The 23400-nt window shown below is 37.8% G+C and overlaps 1 protein-coding gene across 1 annotated transcript in view; it reads right to left on the reverse strand.

Annotated features, from left to right (window-relative positions):
* Nucleotides 1–23400, reverse strand: part of MCF2L2 (MCF.2 cell line derived transforming sequence-like 2) — a 277293-nt gene that overhangs the window by 246745 nt on the left and 7148 nt on the right. Inside the window, 1 exon segment of the mRNA XM_074301954.1 lies at nucleotides 10727–10810. Coding sequence (XP_074158055.1) covers nucleotides 10727–10810 — 84 coding nt within the window.

The raw sequence follows: 23400 nt of genomic DNA on the forward strand, positions 1-23400 counted from the left end.
CAAGTGATTTTTCTGAACTTCAGTTTCCTCAGAGGTAGTAATAGCCATAATTTCTCCCTCATAGGATTGTGGAGTTTTGGGGGTTTTTTTTTGTGGAGTTCAGATTAATTGGCTGCTTAAATTCCAGTTATTATTATTATTAAGAATGTTCAAAATTATGTTTAAGCACAGCAATGCTCACTGGCAGGTCACTTTTAACTTTTCTGGGCCTCGGTTTCTCATCTGTAAATCAGGAGTTGATCTAGATGGCCCTTCCCAAGATCCCTTCTGGATCTAACTCTGTGGCTTGATGGCCTGAATGGCCCTTTCCAGATCTTGACCCCGTGACTTCATACCTGGATTACTTTAATTACTTCCTATCTGGTCTTTCTGTTTCTAGTTTCTTTCTCACTCTGCCTTGTATCAGCATTCAAGTCTTTTACAATCTGGGCCTGTTGGCCATTCTGGTTTTATCTTACACTGATCATTTTTCCTAACTTTTCACTCCAGCCAAAGTAGTCTGTTTGCTCTTCCCTGAACATCTCTGTTACTTCCCTGTCTACTCCCTTTTCTAACATAAGCCATTCCAACCACTTAAAAGGTTCTATTTTGGGGGAAGGAAAGGAACAACCTGATATTTCGTTAATGCTAGGAACCCCCAGGAAGGAAATTCCCTCTATCAGTGTAGATTGGCACCTGTTCTGCTGCTTAGAGTCTTCAGAAGTTAAGGAGGTGTGGAAGTCAAGAAGAAGGGATACTGAGACACTGAGTGCCCAGAGTCCCATAGCCAGATCTGAGATAGGATTTCTACCCAGGTCTACCAGACTAGAGTCAAGCTGGTGAGTTAACATTTGATAACAAAAAACTAAAGGAGCAAATTCGTGACCTGATGAAGTGAGAAGCTGCTTTGGCCAGAAACTTGGTAAATGCACGTTATTTGCATGCTCCAGCTGGGTGGAGATCACAAAAGGCAGAGCTGGATTAAATTCTGGGAGAAACTTCTCAACAATTAGGATTATGTCATGGTGGAGGGAGCTGCCTAGGAGGGGAAAGGTAACATGTTTTCCCTCAATACAAATCTTCAAGCAGAAGATCACTTGGATGATTACTTATTGGGGATGTTATAGAGGATTACTAGCTAGGAAAAAAATGGATGAGGTCATTTAGGAGTTCCCTTCCAGTTTTGAGATTCTGCAATTCCCTGAAGTTCCAGGAATCTCAGGAGCCGTCTAGACAAATTCCCTCATTTTTTCAGATGAAGAAACTGAGGCAATGGATTGTTAAGTGACTTTTGCCAGGCTGGGGAGCTTACTAGGTGCTGGTTGGCCAGATTGACCAGTTAAGCCAAGAAATACCCTTATTCAGGATGTCACTTGAGCCCTACTAGAGAGTAAGCTTTGGAAAGGTGGGGACCACGCCTCTGATTTATGTATCTTACTTCTCACTGTGTCCCTTAGAACCTATATCAGCTCTTCTGTCTTATATAAAGTAAATTCTTAGGAAACTTGTTGCATTGGATAGAATCAGCTTCCCTAACACTACAGAGTCTCAGATCAACAGCAGGTGGCACTCTTCTCTCTGAGTCAGCCACCCAGATAGTCCTGTTCACTGGCATAAGCACGATGCACTGGGCAGAATGCCAAGGGCTCCATCATCTAAGAGAGTCACTTAACTCTCCCAGCCTCAGTTTCCTCATCTATAAAATGGGGTTGTTTTGAAGAACAAATGGTTGTAAAACACTTGGCAAATTCTATGGGGGAAAATTCACTGTCTGTGGAGCCAGAGAACCTGGGCACAAATCTGCCTTTGAGACTTATTCCCTGCATGGTCTTGGACACCTCTCTGGATGTCAGGCAGCATTGGACTAGATGACATCTAATTCTAAATTGAGGGTTCTGTGAATAACTACAAAATGGCAGTGATTTTTTCCTGCCAATGCTCTCATTCCTGTGAGTAGTTGAGCAATAATTTAAAAACATAAAAATTCTCTGAAAATCACAAGGTACACAGGAATAATTATCTCTAGGGCTAAGACTGAGTAAGTCCCATCCTGGCTCCAGCAGGTCTCTCAAAAAGATTTAATTCACAATGATCACGACAATTGACCTATTTATAGTGCTTAAGGCTTGCAAAGTATTTCCATAAATGAAATCATTTGATCTACACAACAAACATATGGAGAGGTAATTTGAGTATTGAGAGAGTAAACTGAGTATAAATGGAGTAGTATTATGCTTATACTACAGATAAGAAAAATGAAGTTGAAAGAAATTTGGGGTCTTAATGGCTGGAGTAGGGATTCAAACCCAGCTCTTCCTAATTCCAAGGTCAATACTCATTCTAATACATGAAATTATGATTTCTAATTTTATATAATTCTATATTTTGTATAATCCTATAATTTCTATAATTTTATATAATTCTATGCCAGGATTCAAACACATCTCCTCTAATTCCAAGTTCAATACTCATTCTAATACATGAAACTATGATTTCTAATTTTATATAATTCTATATTTTGTATAATCTTATTATTTCTATGACTTTTATAATTCTATAATTTTTTACAATTCCAAAATCTAATAATGAAATTATAGTCTGATTTTAAAGTATCAATACTTATATTCATTTTATTAGGAGTCCAAGCAGCTGAATTTATTGTTACAGAGAATTCCCAGTAAGGAAATTTCTTCCATCATGGCTGATTTAGTTTGTTCTACAATTTTCAGCCTTAGAAAGCCTGTGGGGACTGAGAAATTAAATGTCTTGCCCCAAACCACACAGTAGGTCTGTGTCAGAGGTAAGTCTTAAACCCAGTTCTTCCTGACTAAAAGTCTCCCTCTCCATTAGCCAAAGCTTGTCCATGGTCACAGAAGTAGTAGCAGAAGTGATTTGAAACCAGCCCTTCTTGATTCCAAGTAGGAAACTTTGTCCACTTTATCTAATCAATCCTATGCTTTATTTTATTTCTCTGGGCCTTCTTATAAAACTCTGAGCTTATCCCATTTCCCAGGTTCCCAAATGACCCAATGTCCCACCAATTTGACTATTCAGATCAAATTCTTGCCATGATCTTAGAAAAATGACTGTAAATCTCACAATTCTTTCAACTGTGAACACATACATTGAACCAAGAGAACCTTAACAAATGAGGTGAGTATCTTGGCTAATATAATATCAATCTTTCCACCTCCTTATCAGGAACTGCGAGTCAAGTTATCATGTTTCAATTTCTCTTCAGGAAAATAATGAACTATTGTTCATCAAGCTATTGGAATGTTGGAATTAATACCCTCAAGATATTCTGAATTCCTTTTGAGAAATAGATATGGCAAGGTAGTAGGATGACTATGAATGAATTTTAACTCAGAAATATTGAATAAACTCATGAAAAGTAACAAATATTTATCAAATTAATGAATGAATTCAATAGGGATAAATTTAAAGTCTTACACTTGGATTCAAAACAAAGTCATCTTCACAAGTAAAAGATGGAGGAAGCATGGATAGAAAATAATTCCTTTGTGGGGGGAATGTTTTACTGACTTCAAGGTATCAATTAACACAAACATTTAAGTGACTAGTATCTACCTGGTGTTAGGTCAAACACATGGAGATATAAATACAGAAATAAGACAGTTATCTAAACCTTTGTTATCATTGACAAGTTGGCCAAAAGAATGGAGGTTCTCAGGCTGTGTTTAGAGAGTACCTGTCCTGGTCAAAACACATCTAGAGTATTGAGTTCAGTCCTGGGTGCCATATTTTAAGAAGGATGGTGAAAAACTAACTAATCTCCAGGCAACTATTATGATAGAGGACTTTAAGATTATAGCATATGAGGACTGAGTGATGAAAGTGGAAATATTTAAGCTAGAGAAGAGAAAGCCTTGGGGAGATCTCAATAGCTGTCTATTTGGATGGCATGGGGAAGATGGAATAGAGTTGTTCTGTGTGATGCCAGAAAACAGAACTAAGAGTGATAGGGATGAGGGTGGGAATATGAGGAAAGTTCCACAGAGACACATTAAGGTTTGATGTTGGGGGAAACTTCCTAACAGTTAGAGCTGTCCCTGAAATAAACTGGGCTTCCTTAGGAGATGAAATCCTCCTCCCTGAATGACTGCAAGCAGAGGCTGAATGACCACTAGCTGAGGATACAGGTAAGGCTCTTATTCAGATACAGGTTAGACTAGTATCTTTCCAAACTTGAGATTCTAGGGGAAAGTTTAATAAAGAGCTAACATCATTTGAATCCAGTTACTTGGTAATTACCATCCAATTCTATGATTTAAAAAGTTCCTATGATTTAAGCCAAGTACTTGAGTATAAGCTCTTCAAGTATTGCCCTTCTGGTCCAGATTGAATCCCATGACTGTTTTTCTGCCTTGTATGATTTTTACCCACATTCCTCCATAGAGCATCTCCCCAACAGACCAGAGATGGGTCTTTACATTTCTGATACCAATGCAGCTTGTAGAAGGTCCAGTGATGGGCTGGGAGTCAGGAAGACTTTAAATCAACCTTCCTAACTGTGTGACCACAGGTAAATTATTTAATCTGATTGGACCTCAGTATCTTCATCTATAAAAGGAGGGGACTGGACCAGAAAACCTCCAATATCATTTCTAGCTCCAAATCTATGATCCTGCAATCAACTCATGACTGATTCCTAACTGTTCACCTCATTTTCCATATGCCATAGGACCATAGATCACCTCCAAAGGGAGATAGGCAGTGAACACAGACATAATCAGGGCTGTCTGGTCATGAAGGTGAAAGTCAAGGGCAATCCATGCATGCACCAATCCCATGAGAATCCCCCTTGCCTCCCTAGCAGCTTGGGTTCCCACCAACAACCACTGCCTCCTGCCATTCCCAGCCAGGTGGCTTTGTCTGACTTAGAAATCCTACAAACCTTGATACAGCGCCAGAATGGGCCCCAGAGGCCATCTAAACCATAATAATAAGCATCAGAAGTAAAATTTAAATCCACATCTCTGGCTTCAAATCCAATGTTCTCTCACCACCAGTGAGTACCCTGAGCTTCATCCAGCTTTCTTGTTCTCTGCTTGGCAGACTCCAAAGCCACACATGGCAAAGAAAGGAGCCATGACCTCATTGTCTAGCTTTGCCTGGTTTAAAAAAATTCCTCCACCTTCTGCTGCACAGTTTGCTAATTCCTGTGCCTTCAAACTCTTCCCAGGCCCCCAGAGGTCTTTCTGGGGGGCTTCGGGGCTATCTTCTGCTAAGGGATCATTAACTTCTGAATCAAGTTCCCGCCATAGGTCAAACGCCCCCATCATTATTCCCCTGATTATAAAATAAGACCACCCTTAAGCCCTGCAAACCCTGCAGAGAAAATAGGAAAGGGCTATTAATTTTTTCTTCTGTAAAAAAGTGTATTGGACTTAATGGGCTCTCAGCCTATGATCTACATTCCTATGATCAGGTTCAAAATACTTAAACTATATGCACATGGATTGGGAAATGGCTAAATAACCTGTAGCTTATGAAGGAAATGGAATATTGGTAAGACAAATATAAGGAATTCAGGGAAACCTGGGAAGATTGTACGAACTGATGCAGAATGAAAAGCAGAACCAAGAAAATACTATAATTAATAATCACAATTGTGTGAATTAAAAGTTCACTGAAAGAGTTAAAATCTGTCTGATTCATTGCCTAAAAACTTTAAAAAGAAACAAAGAAAGAAAATGAAAAGATTATCTTTGACCCATTAACCAAACCTCTTTGATTTATTGTTGGTTTTTTTTATTTTATTTTATCAGGAGAAAGTTTAGATAATTCTATTTTCTCTGATAAAACAAGACCTGTGCTTCTGACTGAATTGTAGTGCCAGCAGTTAATTAAGCACATGGTATTCTCTAGTTATTGGCTGACAGCCCCATCCTCTTCTTGCTTCCTCCATTCTCTACTATGATGTATGTGTGTGAAACATGATGCTAACACTTAAATGACATACTTTGATGTCTCTGTGAGGCAGTGTACTAAAGTGGAAAACATATGGGACTCAGAGACAGAAGCCCTCCCACTTCAGATCCTGCCTCTAATACTTACTAGCTTATTTAATTCTTGGCTAGTCAGTTTGGATCTTAGTTTCTTCAATTACAAAATATCTGTATCACCTACCTCACAAAGTAGTTTTAAAATAATTCTCAAAAACAACTCTTATGAAATAAAATCAGATTTAAATAAGTGGAGAAGTACTCATTGTTTATGGGTAGGTAGGATCAATTTAATAAAAATTATAATTTTACCTAAATTAATCTAATATTAAAAGCCATCCCAATTAAATTACTAAAAATTATTTTACTAAACTAGAAAAAATAATAACAAAATTCATGTGAAAGTAAAATGTCATGAATATCATAGGAGCTAATGGAAAAAAAACCTGTAAGGGAAGAAGTTCAGCAGTACCAGATCTCAAACTATATTATAAGGCAATAATTATCAAAATTATCTGATACTGATTAAGAAACAGAAAGGTAAATCAGTGGAACAGAGTAGACATACAATCTACGGAAGCAAAAAAATATAGTAACCTAGACTTTGACAAGTGTAAGACCAAGTCCTTGGAATAAAAATTCATTATTTGGTTTAAAAAAATGTTGAGAAAGTTGGAAAGCTGTTTGTCAGAAATTAGGCATAGACTACTATCTTATACCATTTACCATGATAAGGTCAAAATATAAAGGGAGATATTACAACAAAATCTACCTATCAGACTTATATTTATTATATTATTTACTTTATTAATAAACAAGATATAGAGAGTGTTGTGAGGTATAAGATCCATAATTTTGATTACATTAAATTTAAAAAGTTTTGTACAAATAAATATAATCAGAAGGAAAGCAGAAAAGTTCAGGGGAAATGTATAAATGGTTCCTCAAATAAAGGTCTCATGTCCCAAATATGTAAAGAATTCTGTCAAATCTATAAGAATGTAATTTGTTTCCCAACTGATGAATGGTCAAAGGATATGAACAGGCAGCTTTCCAATGAAGAAATCAAAAAAATTTATAGTCATATGAAAAATGTTCTAAATCATTATTGATTAAAGAAGTGCAGATTAAAAAAAACTTTGAGATATTGAGATTTATGTTTATCAGACTGGCTAAAACTATTGAAGGAGAAAGTGATAAATGTTGGAGGGGATGGGGAAAAATTGGGACATTAATTTACTGTTTTAGAAAGAGATTTGGAATTATGCCTAAAGAGTTATTAAACTGCCTATACCCTTTAACCCAACAATACCAATATAGATCTGTTTCTCAAGATGAAAAATGAAAAAGAACCTACATGTTCTAAAATATTTATAGCAATTCTCTTTGAGTTGGCAAAGAACTGGAAATTGTAGGGATGCCCATTAATTGGGGAATGGATAAACAGATTGTGATACATATTCATGATGAAATATTACTCTGCTATAAGAAATGATGAGCTTAATGATTTTAGAAAAGCATAGAAAAACTTCCATGAGTGAATGAAGAACAAAATGAGCAGAATCAAGAGAACATTGTATACAGTAAGGGCAGTATTATTTTAAGAACAACTTTGAGCAACTAAGTCATTCTGACTATTATAAATACCCAAATTAACCTCAAAGATCCTATTTTAAAAATGCTGTTTGAATCCAGAGAATAATGTAAGTAATGTAAGAAATAGTGAGCTAGTTAATTTAGGGGAAAAAAACTACATTGAAAGACTTGGACTTATGAAGAAAAATACTATTCACCTTCAGAGAAACAGATGATAGGAGAAAATATATAATAGTCTTACATACATGCATATGAGTGTATAAATGTAAATATGCATATATTTGTTGATATTTATGTGTATGTATATATACACATATTAATGTGTGTGTATCCACACTTAATTATAGCATTTTGAAATGATGAATTGATTGATGCAGAAAATCATGGAAAGGCTTAAACTTATGAAAGAAGAAGCTTCCCACCTTCAGAGAAACAGATGATAGGAAAAAATAAGCATAGACAATCAACATGTATATGTTTGATTATATATGTGCATATGTCTATATTTATAAATATATGTAACATGTAGATATATATGTATAATATAGGCATATATATTCGGGCTTAATTGAACCTTGTTAAAAGTGAGAAGAAAGAAGGGAAAAATAAAGTGAAAAAATGCACAAAGGAAAACCAACAAGGAAGCAGAGAAGATTTGAAAACAATGTGAAATATTTATAAGTTTTCTTGAAATGGAAATTTATCATTTTATATTGAATTCTCTCTTATGTTTTGCTATAAATATGGCAATTTTTTTCTTTTCTCATTTTGTATTTAAGTGTAAGTTACAAAAATTACCAGAATACCTAAATTAACCACAAAGATCCTCTGTTGGAAGATGCTGTTTGAACCATATATCTCTATCTCTATCTCTATCTTTATCTCTATCTATGTAGATACACACACAAACAGATTTGTGTCTAATGGTAGCTATTTTGAACTTGGGGGTAGAAGAGCGCAAAGAAAACTACATGATAACTTTGTGATATATTTGAAAAGAATAGCAAGTTATACATAATGGATCTGCAATTTCAGGTGCAATACTCAGTTTTTCTATCTCACTTTGTTAGGAAAATACTTGTTTTATTTCTTAAGTTCAGAATAAATAAATAACTTAGGAAAAAACACAAAACCCAACCATGAGGTAGAGATGGTTTTGAGATAAAGAAGTCACTTCTGGCTCATACCCCCTCTATTCCCTCAGAGCTTCTTGTTTCCTTGGATCTGAGAAATGAAAGGGGGTAGATTAGATGATAACTTCCCTGTTTTAATATTTGGTAATAAATTTTTATTACCAAAACTGGACTCTTGAAGAATTTATTGGGAACATAAGAACATGGCGTCTGAACTGGGAGAATCCTTCATCACCTGGTATAACTTCTTCACTTTTCAGAATAGAAACAGGCCTGGAGAAGTAACTTAGGATCATAAGTCTACAGCAGGGATCTCAGGTCCCTTCATTTTACTGATAAATAAACAGATGCTCATTTAAGAGACTTGTCCAAGATCATGAATGTAGTAGTTGTCTGAGGTAGAATTTGAACACAGGACTTTTGATTCCATCCCAGGGTTCTTTCCACTGTACCAACTTGATTCTGTATAAGACATCATGATGGGCATTAAGAATACAAAGTCAAGACAGAAAACTAATGACAGATTAGGATGATAATTGTTCATTTATATAGAACTATCTGACATTATTGCTTGTATGCTGTCTCCCCCAATAAAATGTGAGTTTTGTGAGAGCAGGAATTGTGATTTTTGTCTTAGTATCACCAAGGCTTACTGTAGTGGCTGCTATATAACAAGTGCTTAATAAATGCTTGTTGATTGAGTAGTTGTTCATTTTCTCTTCTTTTTTGCACCTTTTCTGCATCCCTGGTACATGATAAGTGCTTAATAAATGCTTGTTAATTGAGTGGTTGTTCATTTTCTCTTTTTCCTTTTGCACATTTTTCTGCATCCCTGGTACATGATAAGTGCTTAATAAATGCTTGTTGATTCAGTGGTTGTTATTTTCTCCTCCTCCTTTTGCACCTTTTCTGCATTCCTTTCTAGGTGGTCAAGAACAGAAGTGCTTAGATAAAACCAAATCATTTCTAATACTAAAAAGTTAAATCCAGGGGTGAGCTGAAGCTAGCTTTCTCTAGAGTCTGATTATTAAATTTCTAGCATGAGCATCTTTACCTGGGAAATTGGTAAACCCGATAAATCAGGACTTAATTTATCATGCTGTTGCTTGGCTAGATCTAAGAAATTAAATTAAAAATATATCCTGATGCACAACTTTTTTTTTCTGGGAAAGATAGTAGTTAAACATTTAACCAGCCTGTATTCCAAAGAGATCAGAAAAGAGAGAAAAGAACCCACATGCATACAAATATTTATAGCAGCCATTTTTGTGATGGAAAAGAACTGGAAAGTGAGTGGATGGCCATCAGTTGGGGAATGGCTGAATAAGTTACTTATATGAATGTTATGGAAGATTGTTGTTCTATAGGAAATGATGAGCAGGCTGATTTTATGAAAGCCTGGACTTCCATGAACTGATACCGAGTGAAGTGAGCAGAGCCAAGAGAACATTGTACACAACAAAGCAAGATTATGTGATGATCAGTTCTGATGGATGTGGATCTTTTCAACAATGAGGCAATTCAAGGCACTTCCAATAGACTTGGGACGGAAAGTGCCATCTGCATTCAGAAAGAGAACTATGGAGATGAATGTGGATCAAAGCATAGGATTTTCACCTTTTTTATTGTTAGATTTTTTTTTTCTCTCTTGTGGCTTTTTTTCCCTTTTCATTTGTGTTTTCTTGCACAACATGTCAAATAGGGAAATATGCTTAAAAGAATCACACTTATTTAATCTATATCAGATTGCTTGCTGCTTTGGGGAGGGAGAAAAATTTGGAACACAAAGTTTTATAAAAATGAATGTTAAAAAACTATCCTTACATGCATTTGGAAAAATAAAATACTAACAAAAACCATTTCCTGGCAAACCACTGGACTCATTCATTTGATCCTATCCTCCACTCCCCAACTTGGGTGGACAATGACACATATCAATCCTGTGCTTGGCTTGAGGGTGATGGGAACAGTGGGGAAGAGACTCATCAATGTGTTCCCTAGTCTGGGATTTCCTGGCCTGTTTCCATAGTGATCGAGTCCCAATCTTACCTGACAGGATGGCAAATTGTCTGTGAAGCTGTTCTATGATGTCCACTGCCGCAAGGGGCCGGATTTCCTGCTGCATGATTTCATCTGCACAAGTGAAGAAGAAAAAGAAACCCCTGAGTGAGTGAAAACTCCCACAGTTATCCAGAAATGGAGAGAAATAAAAAATGAAAATTATACTTGGAAAGCTATTCAGCATTTGTCAGAGATTCTGCTGTTATAAGATGATTCTTCTGATAATTCAGAGGTTCAAAGAGGCTGGAAGCAAGTCCAGCCTTTAGTTTCCTATCTACTACTTTGTTGCTTTGGTTGAGTCACGAGTCTTTGAGATCCTATTTGGGGTTTCCTTGGCAGAGATATTAGAGGGATTTGCCATTTCCTTCTCCAGCTCATTTTACAGATGAGGAAACTGAGGCAAACAGGGTGATCTGCCCAGGATCATACAACTAATAAATGTCTGAGGTTACATTTGAATTCAAGTCTTCCTGACTCCAGGACCAATCTATCCACCGGGCACCTAACTGCCTTTATCTATTGCTAGAAGGGAATACAGACTGTTTTAGGAGACTGACTTGGGACAGGATCTGGGAAAAGGATTTTGGTTGAGTTTGAAATTTTTTTTTTTTTGGCAAATATCTACTGCCGAATATTTTCAAAAGAACATTTCAAACCCAAACAAAATCATCTTCTTAAATCCTATCTCATCTCACCCCCACCCAAAAAAACAATCTGACCTCCCTCATTTTTCTCATCTTCTTCTTACTCTGTGACTATATCTCTAAGATCAAGGGATTGGAGGGGCGAGGGGGAAGTCTATTTTCAGTTCTTCAGAAAAACCAGATCTTTTGGCAGAGGTTCTAAGGCTTTGCTTCCCCCTCAGTCAAATTCAAAATTTTTTTCAGTTATCTTCTTTCTGTGCTGGAAAAAAAGTCAAGAACTCTATAGCTTCCTCCTAAAGAAAATGGTTTGATCATCTTCATTATGAGGGAACAAGGGAGGAGAGAGGGGATGCAGGAAATGGAGTAGAAAGAGTTCTGGGCTTGGAGAAACCCTAGTTCACTTCCCAGTTCTGATGCTGACTGGCTGGAGAACCAGGAGTAAAATCATTTCAATGCTTAGAGCCTCAGTTTCCTTGTCTGTAAAATGGAAGGATGCTACCTTACAGGGCTGTGAAACAACACAGGAAATTCATTAAAAGCACCTTGGAAACCATAAAGAACTATCAAAGTACTAGCTGTTATTATTATAAGGGGGTATAGTGTAACAAAGGTAGAACAGGAAGGGGCCTTAGAGATCAATGAGTCTCTCTTTGTTCCTTATGAGATGTTTCACATAATAGGTGATTAATAAATGTTGACTATCTTACTGGCTCATTCACCAACCCTCTCTGGCAGACTCCCTCAAATCAAGTAACCAAACATTTGTTAAGTACCTACTATGTGCTGAGTACAAAAGCAGTCCCTGCCCTCAAGGAGCTTACAATCTAACAAGACTACAGTCACACATGCCCTTTTCCAAGGACCAGAGGATATGTCCTTCTCCAATAGAGCCAAACCAGGAACACCTAACTCCATGGAAAATGCTCCTATAGGATTTCCTTCTACGTTCAATGAAAGGAATTAAAATCACACAGGTAAAGAGCAGAAGAATCAGAATCTGAACCTATTTTGTCTGAATACAAACGCAGAACTCTTGGGACAGTTAGAAGGTGCAGTGGATAGCATGGATGCCAGAGTCAGGAGGATCTGAGTTCAAATGGTACCTCAAACACTTATCACTTCTTAGCTGTGTGACCCTAGGTAAGTCAGTCAACCTTACTTGCATCACAAAAAAAAAATAAATAAATAAAAAATAAATGTAGAGCTCGTCCTACTATCCTTATTGCCTTCCTCTGGGTCTTCCTAAAGATGAATGTTGGATATTTGCAAGCAAGAGAACTTATTGACCTTTGCTAGAGCAGCAGGATTCTGTACTTCAGAAGGGGATGGGTATTTTATTTTAAATTCAAATATTCAAGAGTATTTAAAAGCAGGTAATTCTGCCCCTTGGACACTGCTCTGGGGTCTGGGACTACAAAGGAAAGACCAGGCAGTCAAAGAGCCCAGTAGCAAGATGCAATGCCAGCACTTTTGTCACCACTCCAGTTGTCTACAAAGAGGGGGATGTTTTAAACTGTGGGGGCCTTGGCTAACTGAACTTTAAGAACCATTACCAAAAAGCCTGGGGTCTGTAATAATCTTTGGGCAGAAGTAGCAATGGAAAGAACCCCAGATTTAGCCTGAGATGACTGGGGTCCGTTCTGGTCTGCCATTATTTTTTATCTGTGTGACTTTGGACAAACTACTTCACCCAAACCAAGGTGATCAAGACTTGACCTCAGGGTGTGGAAACGTATTGCCAGCACTTATAGCAGTCCTTTAGCAACTCATTAGCAAAAATAATTATTTCAAACAATGTTTAAGTAGTGCCCATCTTGACTGCATCTTAATTTGTGTCTAATTTATGATGCCCTCTCTCCAGGCTGGTCATTTCCCATCTCTCTCAATAGAGGGCATGTTTTGTGCTGATGCCCCAGGTAACACTGATGGTGTTTGTCTTAGGCAAAGAAATTCCTAAATACATTTTTTTAGTCAATACAGGTTAAATGACTTTGGCTCATAAAGTTTTTGAGACTAGATTTGGATTACAATTCTTTTAAAAATTAAACTTTTTATTGACATTTTTTGCATTTGTCACTTTAATTTCCCAATATACTGTTCTTCTCCTGAGAGAGCTATCCCTTAAAGCATCACTTACAACATCAATTAAAAGGAAAAAAGCTTGACAAAACTAACCAATACATCATCCAAGTGTGACTTAATGTAATGTTCCATTTTCATCTCCCTCACTTCTGCAGAGAAGAAAAAGAAGACCATTCTCAAGTCTCTTCTGCGCCAAATTTGGTCATTATAATTACACATTTAATTTGAGGCAGAATTTTTTTTAAATCATTGTCATTCTTTCCATTTACACTGCAAAAGTCTTTGCCTAGCAACATCTCTGACTTCACTCATGTGGTTCTCAATTTCCTCATCTGTAAATTAAAGGTGTTAGACTAGATCACTTTCCAGGCTCCTTCCAGCTTTATGAAATTTATAATTCTCATGATTACTTACGGTGGGGGATGATAGGAAAAAAAAAGGAAATATGCCTAGAATCTAGCATAATTTGTGTTGGGTGAACCACATGGAGGAGAAAGAAAAAAAATCCCCAAACACCACAGAAATGTCTCTTGTCAGTGGCCACAGCCTTTGGGAAGAAGGAAATACAGCCTTCATTGCAATAACACTTTCTGCTCAGGGCCCATGTTTCTCCATATTTCATCATCTCTTCCCTCTCTCATGTACGATCAGTTTAGAGAATTAAAACAAGATGGTGCCATCTTTGAGTGCTACTATATCCTCCTCCGGATCTTCATCCCTGCTCAAGAAGCTTTTGTCAAATCCCGTTGTCTCTAAATAAAATACAACCCCTTCTGTTTGACATTTCCCCAAGAGGCAATATGGAGTAGGAGACAGGGAGCTAGCTTAAAATTCCACTTCTAATATGGAGTGTCTCTAGTCCATCTTTCCAGACTGATTTGTACTCCACAATCCAACCATGATCTGTTTGCTTCTCTCTATATGTGACATTTCATCTTTTATCTGTGGCACTTTCAGGAGCTATTGCCTCCATGCCTGGAATGTTCTCCCTTTTCAATCCTGCCTCTTGGAATCCCTAGCTTCCCTTGAAGGACTAATTTCCACTTACTACAGAAGATGTGTTCAGAATCCTTGAGCTCTCTTCATACTACAAATACATCCTCACATGAGAGACTTTTCCTGATTCCCCTAGTCATTAGCCTCTCTCCAATTACTTTGTATTTAATTCTGTATATTTTGTATTCCATACCTCCTCAGATGAGAAACTTTTCTGATTCCCCTATTAGCCTCTCTTCAATTACTTCGTATTTAATTCTGTATATTTTGTATTCCATACCTCCTCAGATGAGAAACTTTTCTGATTCCCCTAACTATTAGCCTCTCTTCAATTACTTTGTATTTAATTCTGTATATTTTGTATTTCAATAGCACTCTAAGGTTTAGGGACCTCAGGATTACTGCTATATTTCTCTTAGAAGTTGCACTCTATCAGTAGCATAAATAGCCAAAACATATCAGAGGAGGTCTTAACTCACGTTTGTCAATTCTCCTGATGGCTTCTAATCCCACTGTTCTTGGTCTTATAATATCTACAGGATTTACCTGCTCCAACCTCAAAATGAGTTGTCATCCCACTTCAAGGATCAAAATCCAGACCCTGAAGACAAGAAAGACTTTCTATCTCCCTAATAGGATTCCAACTCTAAGTAATCAGTCATGTAGCATTTATTAAGCACCCACTTTGTGCTAAGCATTGGGGATACAAAGTCCCCATTTTTGAGGCATCCACAACCTACGGGGATTCTCAGCTCTTCTAGCTGGCTTGTTTCCACAATTGGACCCACCACCATATTCCTCTGCTAAGAGACTATTGCCATGAGGATGGGGAGGAGAGAGAAATCTCCCCATCTCCCTTTTGCTGAGCTCTCCAAAGTTAAGGTGAAAAGTCAAAGTCTTCTTCCACCTCCTGCTTTTTTTTTCAACTATTTTTGCAGCGCATAGGGCCAGTTTTAATCTCTTTTTATCCTCATTCTACCACATCAGAGAGTAGATAGAGAAGAGAGCAAATTGGCCATTCTTTGACCCAGTTTTCTGGCCCTTTCATAAGCAACTGGATCATTCATAGTCCAAAGAGGATATACTCTTACATCTCATGATCTCTCTTAACTATCTTTTATATCCTATGATTTTTATCAGATCCATTAAGGAGACCCAATGGATTAATGCCATCTCCATCACAGTTACTCATATTTTGTTTTCTCCACCCCCATCATATGTGCCTTGAAATCAGAGACTGTTTTTGTTTTTGTCTTTCCCTTCTAGTATTTGGTAAGGTACCTGGCAAGAAGCAAAGGCTTTTAAAATGCTAATTAATTGATTGAAGGTGAAAGGACCATTCAGTATCTTGGCCCATTTTTCTCTAAACAATCTTTTCCTTGGTTAGATATTGAAGTCTCTTGGCCACAGATTGTCACTTATAGTTGGAAAGTAAAAGCATTTTTTTTCTTGGATTTAAGGAAGAGACATAAAATGACTCGTGACCAATAGCCCATCACCATCTCAGTAAGCTACATGCACATGTTTTGCCCCTTCCATTGCCATGTGAACTATGGGTCACAGGAAGAATGAGGTCACCCTATATTCATTCAGGCTGGAAACAAAATGCAGAGCTCAATGAGGTCTGTATCCCCTAATGAGAAACAGCTGGGAGGTCTAGACAGCTTGATTCCCCCCACAGATCTTGCTAACCAAGTCTGTTAGTTATTCATTCTAGAGGGAAACCAGAAGGTTGCCAAAAAGGGCTTTGTCTCACCCTGTTCTCTCCAGAAAGGGGTGATTTCTAAGAAAAGATTGGAATACTTCAAGAATAAGGGGTCCTTCTCCATCATTTTGAGAGGACGAGGAGAGAGGGACAGAAAGCATGGATGGGCCAAAGTTCCTTCCTTTACCTCTAATTCATTTAATAAATTTATACCATGCAGAAGGTGACCCAGTGACTCAGCATCAGAAAGACCAGAGTTCAAATGTGGCTCCAGACACTTATTAGCTGAATGATCTTGGACCAAGTCACCTTCTGTTTGCCTAAATCTACTAGAAAAGGAAATGGCACACCATTCCAGTATCTTCAAGAAAACCCCATTGGACAGTGTAATCTGGGGTCATAAAGAGTCAGATATGACTGAACAACCACATGCAGAAGACAGAAAAGTAGCATTTCATAAAGATGGGAGTCTCACCTCTGATCCCTAGTGACTGTGTGACCTTGGGCCAAGCCTTCTGCTTATAACTGCCCCAGGAAGTGCTCAAAAATCATAAATTGCAGGATGGATGCTGGTGTGCATTGGTGGATGGAGTTTTCTCACTAGAAGTCCCCAAATTCAGGAAACCCTGCCTCCTACTTTAAATTTACAAGACACTCTGGATATAAATGTTCTGGCACTGCCCTTGAGGGGATCACATTCTATTGAAGGGTACAGTAGTGGAAGGCAGTGTCATACAGTGGGGGGAAAGTACTGGACTTAGCACTGGAGTGCTTGGGTTTGAATCTTCTTTCTGTGACGCTGAACAAGTTAATTCACTTGTCTAGACCTTAGCTGACTTGTCTTGGAAATGAGCAGGCAGAATTAAATGACTTCTCTGATAGTCTCTCAGATGCTCTAAGCCCAAATGTAATACCAGGGGAGTGGGTTGAAAACCAATATAAGATCCAGACAAAATGCTCTAGGAAAATCTGTGTGCCTCTGTTAACCCCTGCCTAAAAGCAGAACCTCCAACAACCTCCTAGTCTTTGTCCAAAAGACCCTGGATTCAACAGCTATTTCCAAGGATTATTGGATCCATAATCCAGCAGCTGCTCCAGCACGGCGCCCCTCCTGATAAGACAGCTGGAGTCACAATACTTTTATAAATGTCCAAACATCATCATAAGGCAAAAACTATTTTAAAATAAAATCTAAGCTCCCAAACCAGAGTTCTTATGTGCTCATAAACATGTGGCCAAGTTTCTGAGGCTTCCAGGCATTCCCAGAATTCAGCTAAACCAAAAGCAGGGACCATGTGGGAACCAGGGGTCTCTGATAATGAGCTAATTAGCTCATTTACAATTCAGCCTTTTAGCAGCCTGAGAGACTCCAGGCTCAGGTGCATTTATTTGTGGCAGAGTAAATAATCTTTTGTCAGACTTGACTTTATTGACTGCCAGATGGATTTTCTGTATCCCTTTAAGAAACTGTTCCTCAGGGACTCCATCAATGGAAGCATTAATGACATTCATACTGAGCAGTCTGGAATTCTAGGAGACAGAAAGAAAAAGGCGCTACCAGCTGCCTTGACTGGGTGCTACTGCCTGGTAGGATGCAGCACCCAGCTTGGAGGTTCTTGGGGGTCACCCTTTTGTTTAGGGAGGAAGATTTCAAAGCAACTCTACAATTTTAAATTATGCACCTGTTATAGCCAAGAAACAGATGTAATAACTAGAATGTTGGAGGGAAAGACTGAGAGACCTGAGTTCATATCCTGCCTTTGACTAGCTCTGTAGCCATGGGGGGAGGGGTGCAATTCATCTCCTAAACTCCCTAAATCTATACATTATAGATAAATTGTGATTTGCATTGGTGGAGGGAGTTCTGAGAGAAAAGTGTGAATACTTAGGGATGATTTTCTTTCAGGGTCTAGTTTACTAAAATGAAAAAATGGATAAGAGAAAAAAATGCTTAATAAATAAGGGAAATAAACATGTTCAATGCTTACTATATGTGCCAAGAACTGTGCTGAGCCCTGAGCACATAAATATAAAAGCAAACATAATCCCTGCTTTCTAGGAGCTTACAATCCAAAAAGGAGGAAAGAAATAACATACGTAGAATGGTGGCCAGGGAGAAGCTCTTTGGTCCTCCCAGTTACAAAGACAGTAACTGACCATACAGGGTGGTAAATTGGAACAGTCCTTCCAGGTACAATGACAATACTGCTTTGATCATAGCTCTAGAAATGGAAAATGCATTGGGAGCCAGAGGGAAGGTATATACATAGTAAAAAGTGGAAGCAGGTGGTGAATCTTTTGGAGTAGGGGATGAATAAATTAATGGAAATATTTATTAAATACTTATGTGTTAAGCATTATACTAAATAATTACAATAGAAAAAAATAATAAGGAAATAAGCTTTACTCTCAAAATGCTAACAACTTTAATTGGGGAGATGGAGGAGTATAAAATACAAGAAGACTTGAAAGATGGGCTGGGAAACTGTTTATGAAAGGCTTTGAACAACAGAGGGTTTTATATTTGATCTGAGAAATGGGAACCCCATTTGGGAACACAGAAAGTGGGACACTACCGAACAAAAGTTTTGACTGAAAGATGAGGCTGGAAGTCAGACTGTAGAGAGAGGAAAGGAATGGGACACACCTATGGTACAAAGTCTTTAGCCCACAATAAGGAGGAGAGATATAGATTGATAGCAGTGATGGACACAGTGACTGCTTTTCTATAAGTTATTATGAACTTCTCAGTAAATATCAACAGGACCAATCCCATTTGCTTTCAAGTTACGGCTAAATAAACAAACGTTCTAGGATAAAAGCTTTAGAACTGGGAAGGTTCGATAAGTTATCTAGTTCAATGCCCTTCAGTTTATGGGTGAAGAAACTAAGATCTAGAGAAATCAAATGCCTTGACAAAGGTCTACATGTAGTCAGTCAACAATCTATTGTTCAAAGCCACATTGCCTTCCAGTTAAAAACTTTTCCACAACTTTCTCTATACCTCCATTAGATTTCCCATCCTATCACTAGGGGTCAGAGGTGGGATTTAAACACACATTTTTCTGAGATGCTGCTTTTCTGTCTTCTTCATGTGGTTGTTCAGTCAAATCTGATTCTATATGACCCCAGATTATATTGTCCAATGGGATTTTCTTGTAGATCCCTATCTACATTCACCTTTTAAGTAATTGTTGTATAATTGTTTTCAGCTATGTCTGATTCTTTGTGACCTCATTTGGGGATTTGTTGGCAGAAATATGGGAGTGCTTTGCTATTTCCTTCTTCAGTTCATTTTACATATGAGGAAACTGAGGCAAAAAAGGGTTAAGTGACTTGGCCAGGGTCACATAGCAAGTAATGTCTGAGGCCACATTTGAACTCAGTCCAGCTCTATCCACCACAGCACTATCTAGACGTATCAATTAGTGGTACTCTCTTCTGATTTTGCATTTTTTTTCTTTGCATTATTTCATAAAAATATTTACAAGTTTCTTTGTATTCCTTATTCTGGGCTATCTTTATTGCCCAGCAAATTATGTTAAGCCACTGTCCCACAGCTCATTTAACCATCCCCCTACTGTTGGATGTTTATGCTGTTCCCAGTTTTGTTTGCAACCACAAATGCTGCTGGTGTTAAAAAAAAAAATCTCTGAAAAGATGACTTTTTTGGGTTTGTTTTTCTAACACCTTCAGGTGTTATTCCCAACAAGAGAATTTTGGGGTCAAGGAGTATGATTATTCTTGGAACATAACACTAGAAATCTTCTACTGGTTTACATTCTACAAGCAACTATTCATACACATTTTAAGGTAGAGAGACCTTAGAGATTATCCAGTCAAACCTGGTTATGTTACAGAGAAGGAGCTACTAAATGTCAAACAACCAGAGGAAAGCAGAAGTAGGTCTATAGAGAAAGTCTCCTGTCATCCAGCATTGACAAAACGCTTCATTGGTCACTGGATGAAGAGCCATTTCTAAAATGTGGCATCCAGAACTGACCACAGCACTCCAGATGTGCTCTGCCCAGGGCAAGACACAGTGAGTCTTTCACCTCCATGTTTCTGAGCCCTCTGCCTCTCATCCCTTGATCTGAAGGACCTGATCCTCTTAGCTCAAGAACCACTCCCAGAGACATGGGTCCCAACTAGTAATTCAGAATTGTAGCACCTTGGCAAGTCATAGATGGCCACATCAAGCCAGTTTCTCTCGCCATACTTCATTTCAACACCTTCCACTGTTTTCATACACTTACCTTGGTGTGGATTTGGCCAATCAGAAATAATCTTTTGAGAAAACCACAAATTCAAGATAATAGCTGATCCAGCCAAAACTAGTTGGGGTAATGACCTGATGGCCAAATCATTATTGCACCTATTTAATAGGCTAATTGAACACCATTTTCCACCATCTTTGAAGTGACAAGGGAGGGGGAACATGTTTATATATATTTAGAGGAAATATGTAGTGGGCATATCAAAAAGATTGTAACCTGGAAGAGAATGGACCAATCCAGTCTCTGAAGGGAGGGGCTACATCAAACTAATTAAATATAAAGCTTTTCCCACTACTGTGCTCAGGGACTTCCCAAAGAGGAGCAGACCCTGCTTCTGGCCAGAAACATTAAGGTGATTTCTTAAGGTTCTTTTTAAATAAATTCTCCTTGATATTTGATTTTCAGTGCCAAGAGTGTATTTCTAACAAATGCATCCCCTTTTGGCCCACCCATTTTCTTATCTATCTACCATCTATTTATATCCATCTCTATCTCTCAAACATCTATAATAGATCATAGATCTATCATCTATCTCTATCTATCTCTATCTATGTATCATCTATCTATCTAGTCTTCTCCATTAGAATGCAAGGACCATCTTCACTTTTGTTTCTCTACCTCCAATTAAGCACAATGCTCTGCATATGGTAAGCACTTAATAAATGCTTTTTCATTCATTCATTTATTAATGCAGTCTAAAATTGACTTCCATATCATAATTCTTTCACACTCTGATGATCTTCACTGAAATCCATTACTATGATGTAAGGTGATCTTCCATAATTTAACTAAATTACATAACATGGAAATTCACTTTGCTAACATATAGTGTTATTTTTAAGAAGTCCTCCTGTGCTCATAAACCAGCTAAATTGTTGTTGCTTATCCGAAGAGAACCAATATATCATGGGGTGCTAATCATTAGATTAAAAACATGGTAAATAAAAGAAGTCTTCATTAGAAGAAAGAGAAGAAAATAAATAACCAACCCCAAGTGCACCAGAACCCCAATTATATTGGATCTCTATTCCTGGATTACAGAGATATGGAGAGAATCATGTTTTCTAGGTGACCGTGAAAATATTGGCATGAATGAGACTAATCAATGGCTTGTTCTCACTGGGGACCAAACATGGATACTTCTGTAGCTGTGGCCAAAACAACGCCTACCCTCTGGAGCTCTAGTGAAGGGATTAAATGTTACTAATGGATTTTCCTGACTGTGGGAGGATTATTATAGATCTGTTATTTTAAATACTCTTGTCAAATATCTAGTGGCATGGGGGGAGGGTATTTTTCAGGCTAAGTACTTTATTCTATTCTGAGTGAAAGGTTATGTTCAAGAAGGGAATAATATGGAACAGAGACAGAGATGTTAAGAGTATTTCTCCATTTTCCCCCTGAGGAATTCTTCCCCATCTTTTCTTCTCTCCGTCCCTCAGCTTTCCCAGTACCAACCTCACAAAATCCCTGGACTGCAAAATGGACCCAGTGCCCTGTGCACACTTACTGGAGAGCCTGGCAGCAGTTGCTAACTGCATATCCTTCCAATTTCCCTCCCTAAGTCTGTGAAACATGGATGCACTCATCCAATAATTAGGCCAGTGGCCAAAAGCTATGCTATGTTGTATACCACCTCCCAAAAATTATGGGTACACAGGAAGGCTATTAATCAATATTTAGACTCAGAAAAGAAGCCTAATCTAATGGTATGATAGAGAAAGTGACAGGAATTAAAAGATAGAGGCCTTGGATTCAAATCCTGACTCTGGCATCTTGGGCAAATCAATCAATAAACATGCATTTATTAGGCACTTTTTGTATACCAGGTACTCTGCTAAAGACATACAAAGAAAGAAAAGAAATAATCCCTGTCCTAAGAGCTTCCATTCTATCAGGGAGACTGACCCCAGGTCACCAAGTGACTTTAATAGATCATAAAACGGGGACCCCAAAGTGCTTGCTGAATTGAATTGTAATTATCTCTGAAAAAGAAGGAAATACATCTCCAAGTAAACAACAACAACAACAACCTAAAGGTCCTTCACAATCCTTATGGTTGTTTTTTGGTAATTTTTCAGTCATGTCTGACTCTTCATGTCCCATTTGGGGTGTTCTTGGCAAAAATATTGGAGTGATTTATCATTATCTTCTATAGTTTTTTTTTTAACAGATGAGGAAACTGAAACAAATGGGGCTAAGTGACTCACTCAGGGTCACACAGCTAGGATATATGTGAGACTGGACTTGAACTCAATTCTTTCTAACAGCAAACCTAACGGTCTCTCCTTGTACTGTAAACTACCTTGCTGCCCTTTCTCTCTGTAAATCCTGTGGGAATATATGTGGAGTTTTTTCTTTCTTTTTCTTTTTTTCTAATATAAGTTTAAACTTCAATATCTAAAAAAAACCCCTGCAAAATAGGAAAGCAGACAAAATGAAAATTTTAAAAGATTTTGCATTATTTCATGTATATATAATCTCCTATTAGTTACCAATTGTTAATCCTAACCAAAAGATGCTTACACTTGACTTTTGCCCATGCCATCTTTACCATATCTTTCCCTAGAAAGAGGGGCATCTGAGGGGCATCTCCACTGTCCAAAACATGATTCCCCCATATTTTAGATCAAGTTGGCCAGCGTTCCATCCATCCTGCACTTCTAATTCATGCCAGAAATCATCAGTTCTATATCAATTTGGGCCTATATTTTGTCCAGACCCCCCTAGAATCTAAAGCTACAATCCAGGGAGCAAGGAGCTGTAATCCAGGAATCCTGAAGTGGACTGTGATGGATTTCACAGGTGATTTTCCTAACGCCCACATTTCCAGAGAATAATTCAAAAACCAAGAAAATGGAATAACCATGATGCCTAGAAACAGCTGTAGAGTAAGAGTGCTTTCTGCCTTTTCCCACTTGCCAAGAGTGAAAGGGCCTCATGTCAAAATGACATAAT

Source organism: Sminthopsis crassicaudata, chromosome 3, assembly GCF_048593235.1.
Source record: "Sminthopsis crassicaudata isolate SCR6 chromosome 3, ASM4859323v1, whole genome shotgun sequence".
Lineage (NCBI taxonomy): Eukaryota > Metazoa > Chordata > Mammalia > Dasyuromorphia > Dasyuridae > Sminthopsis > Sminthopsis crassicaudata.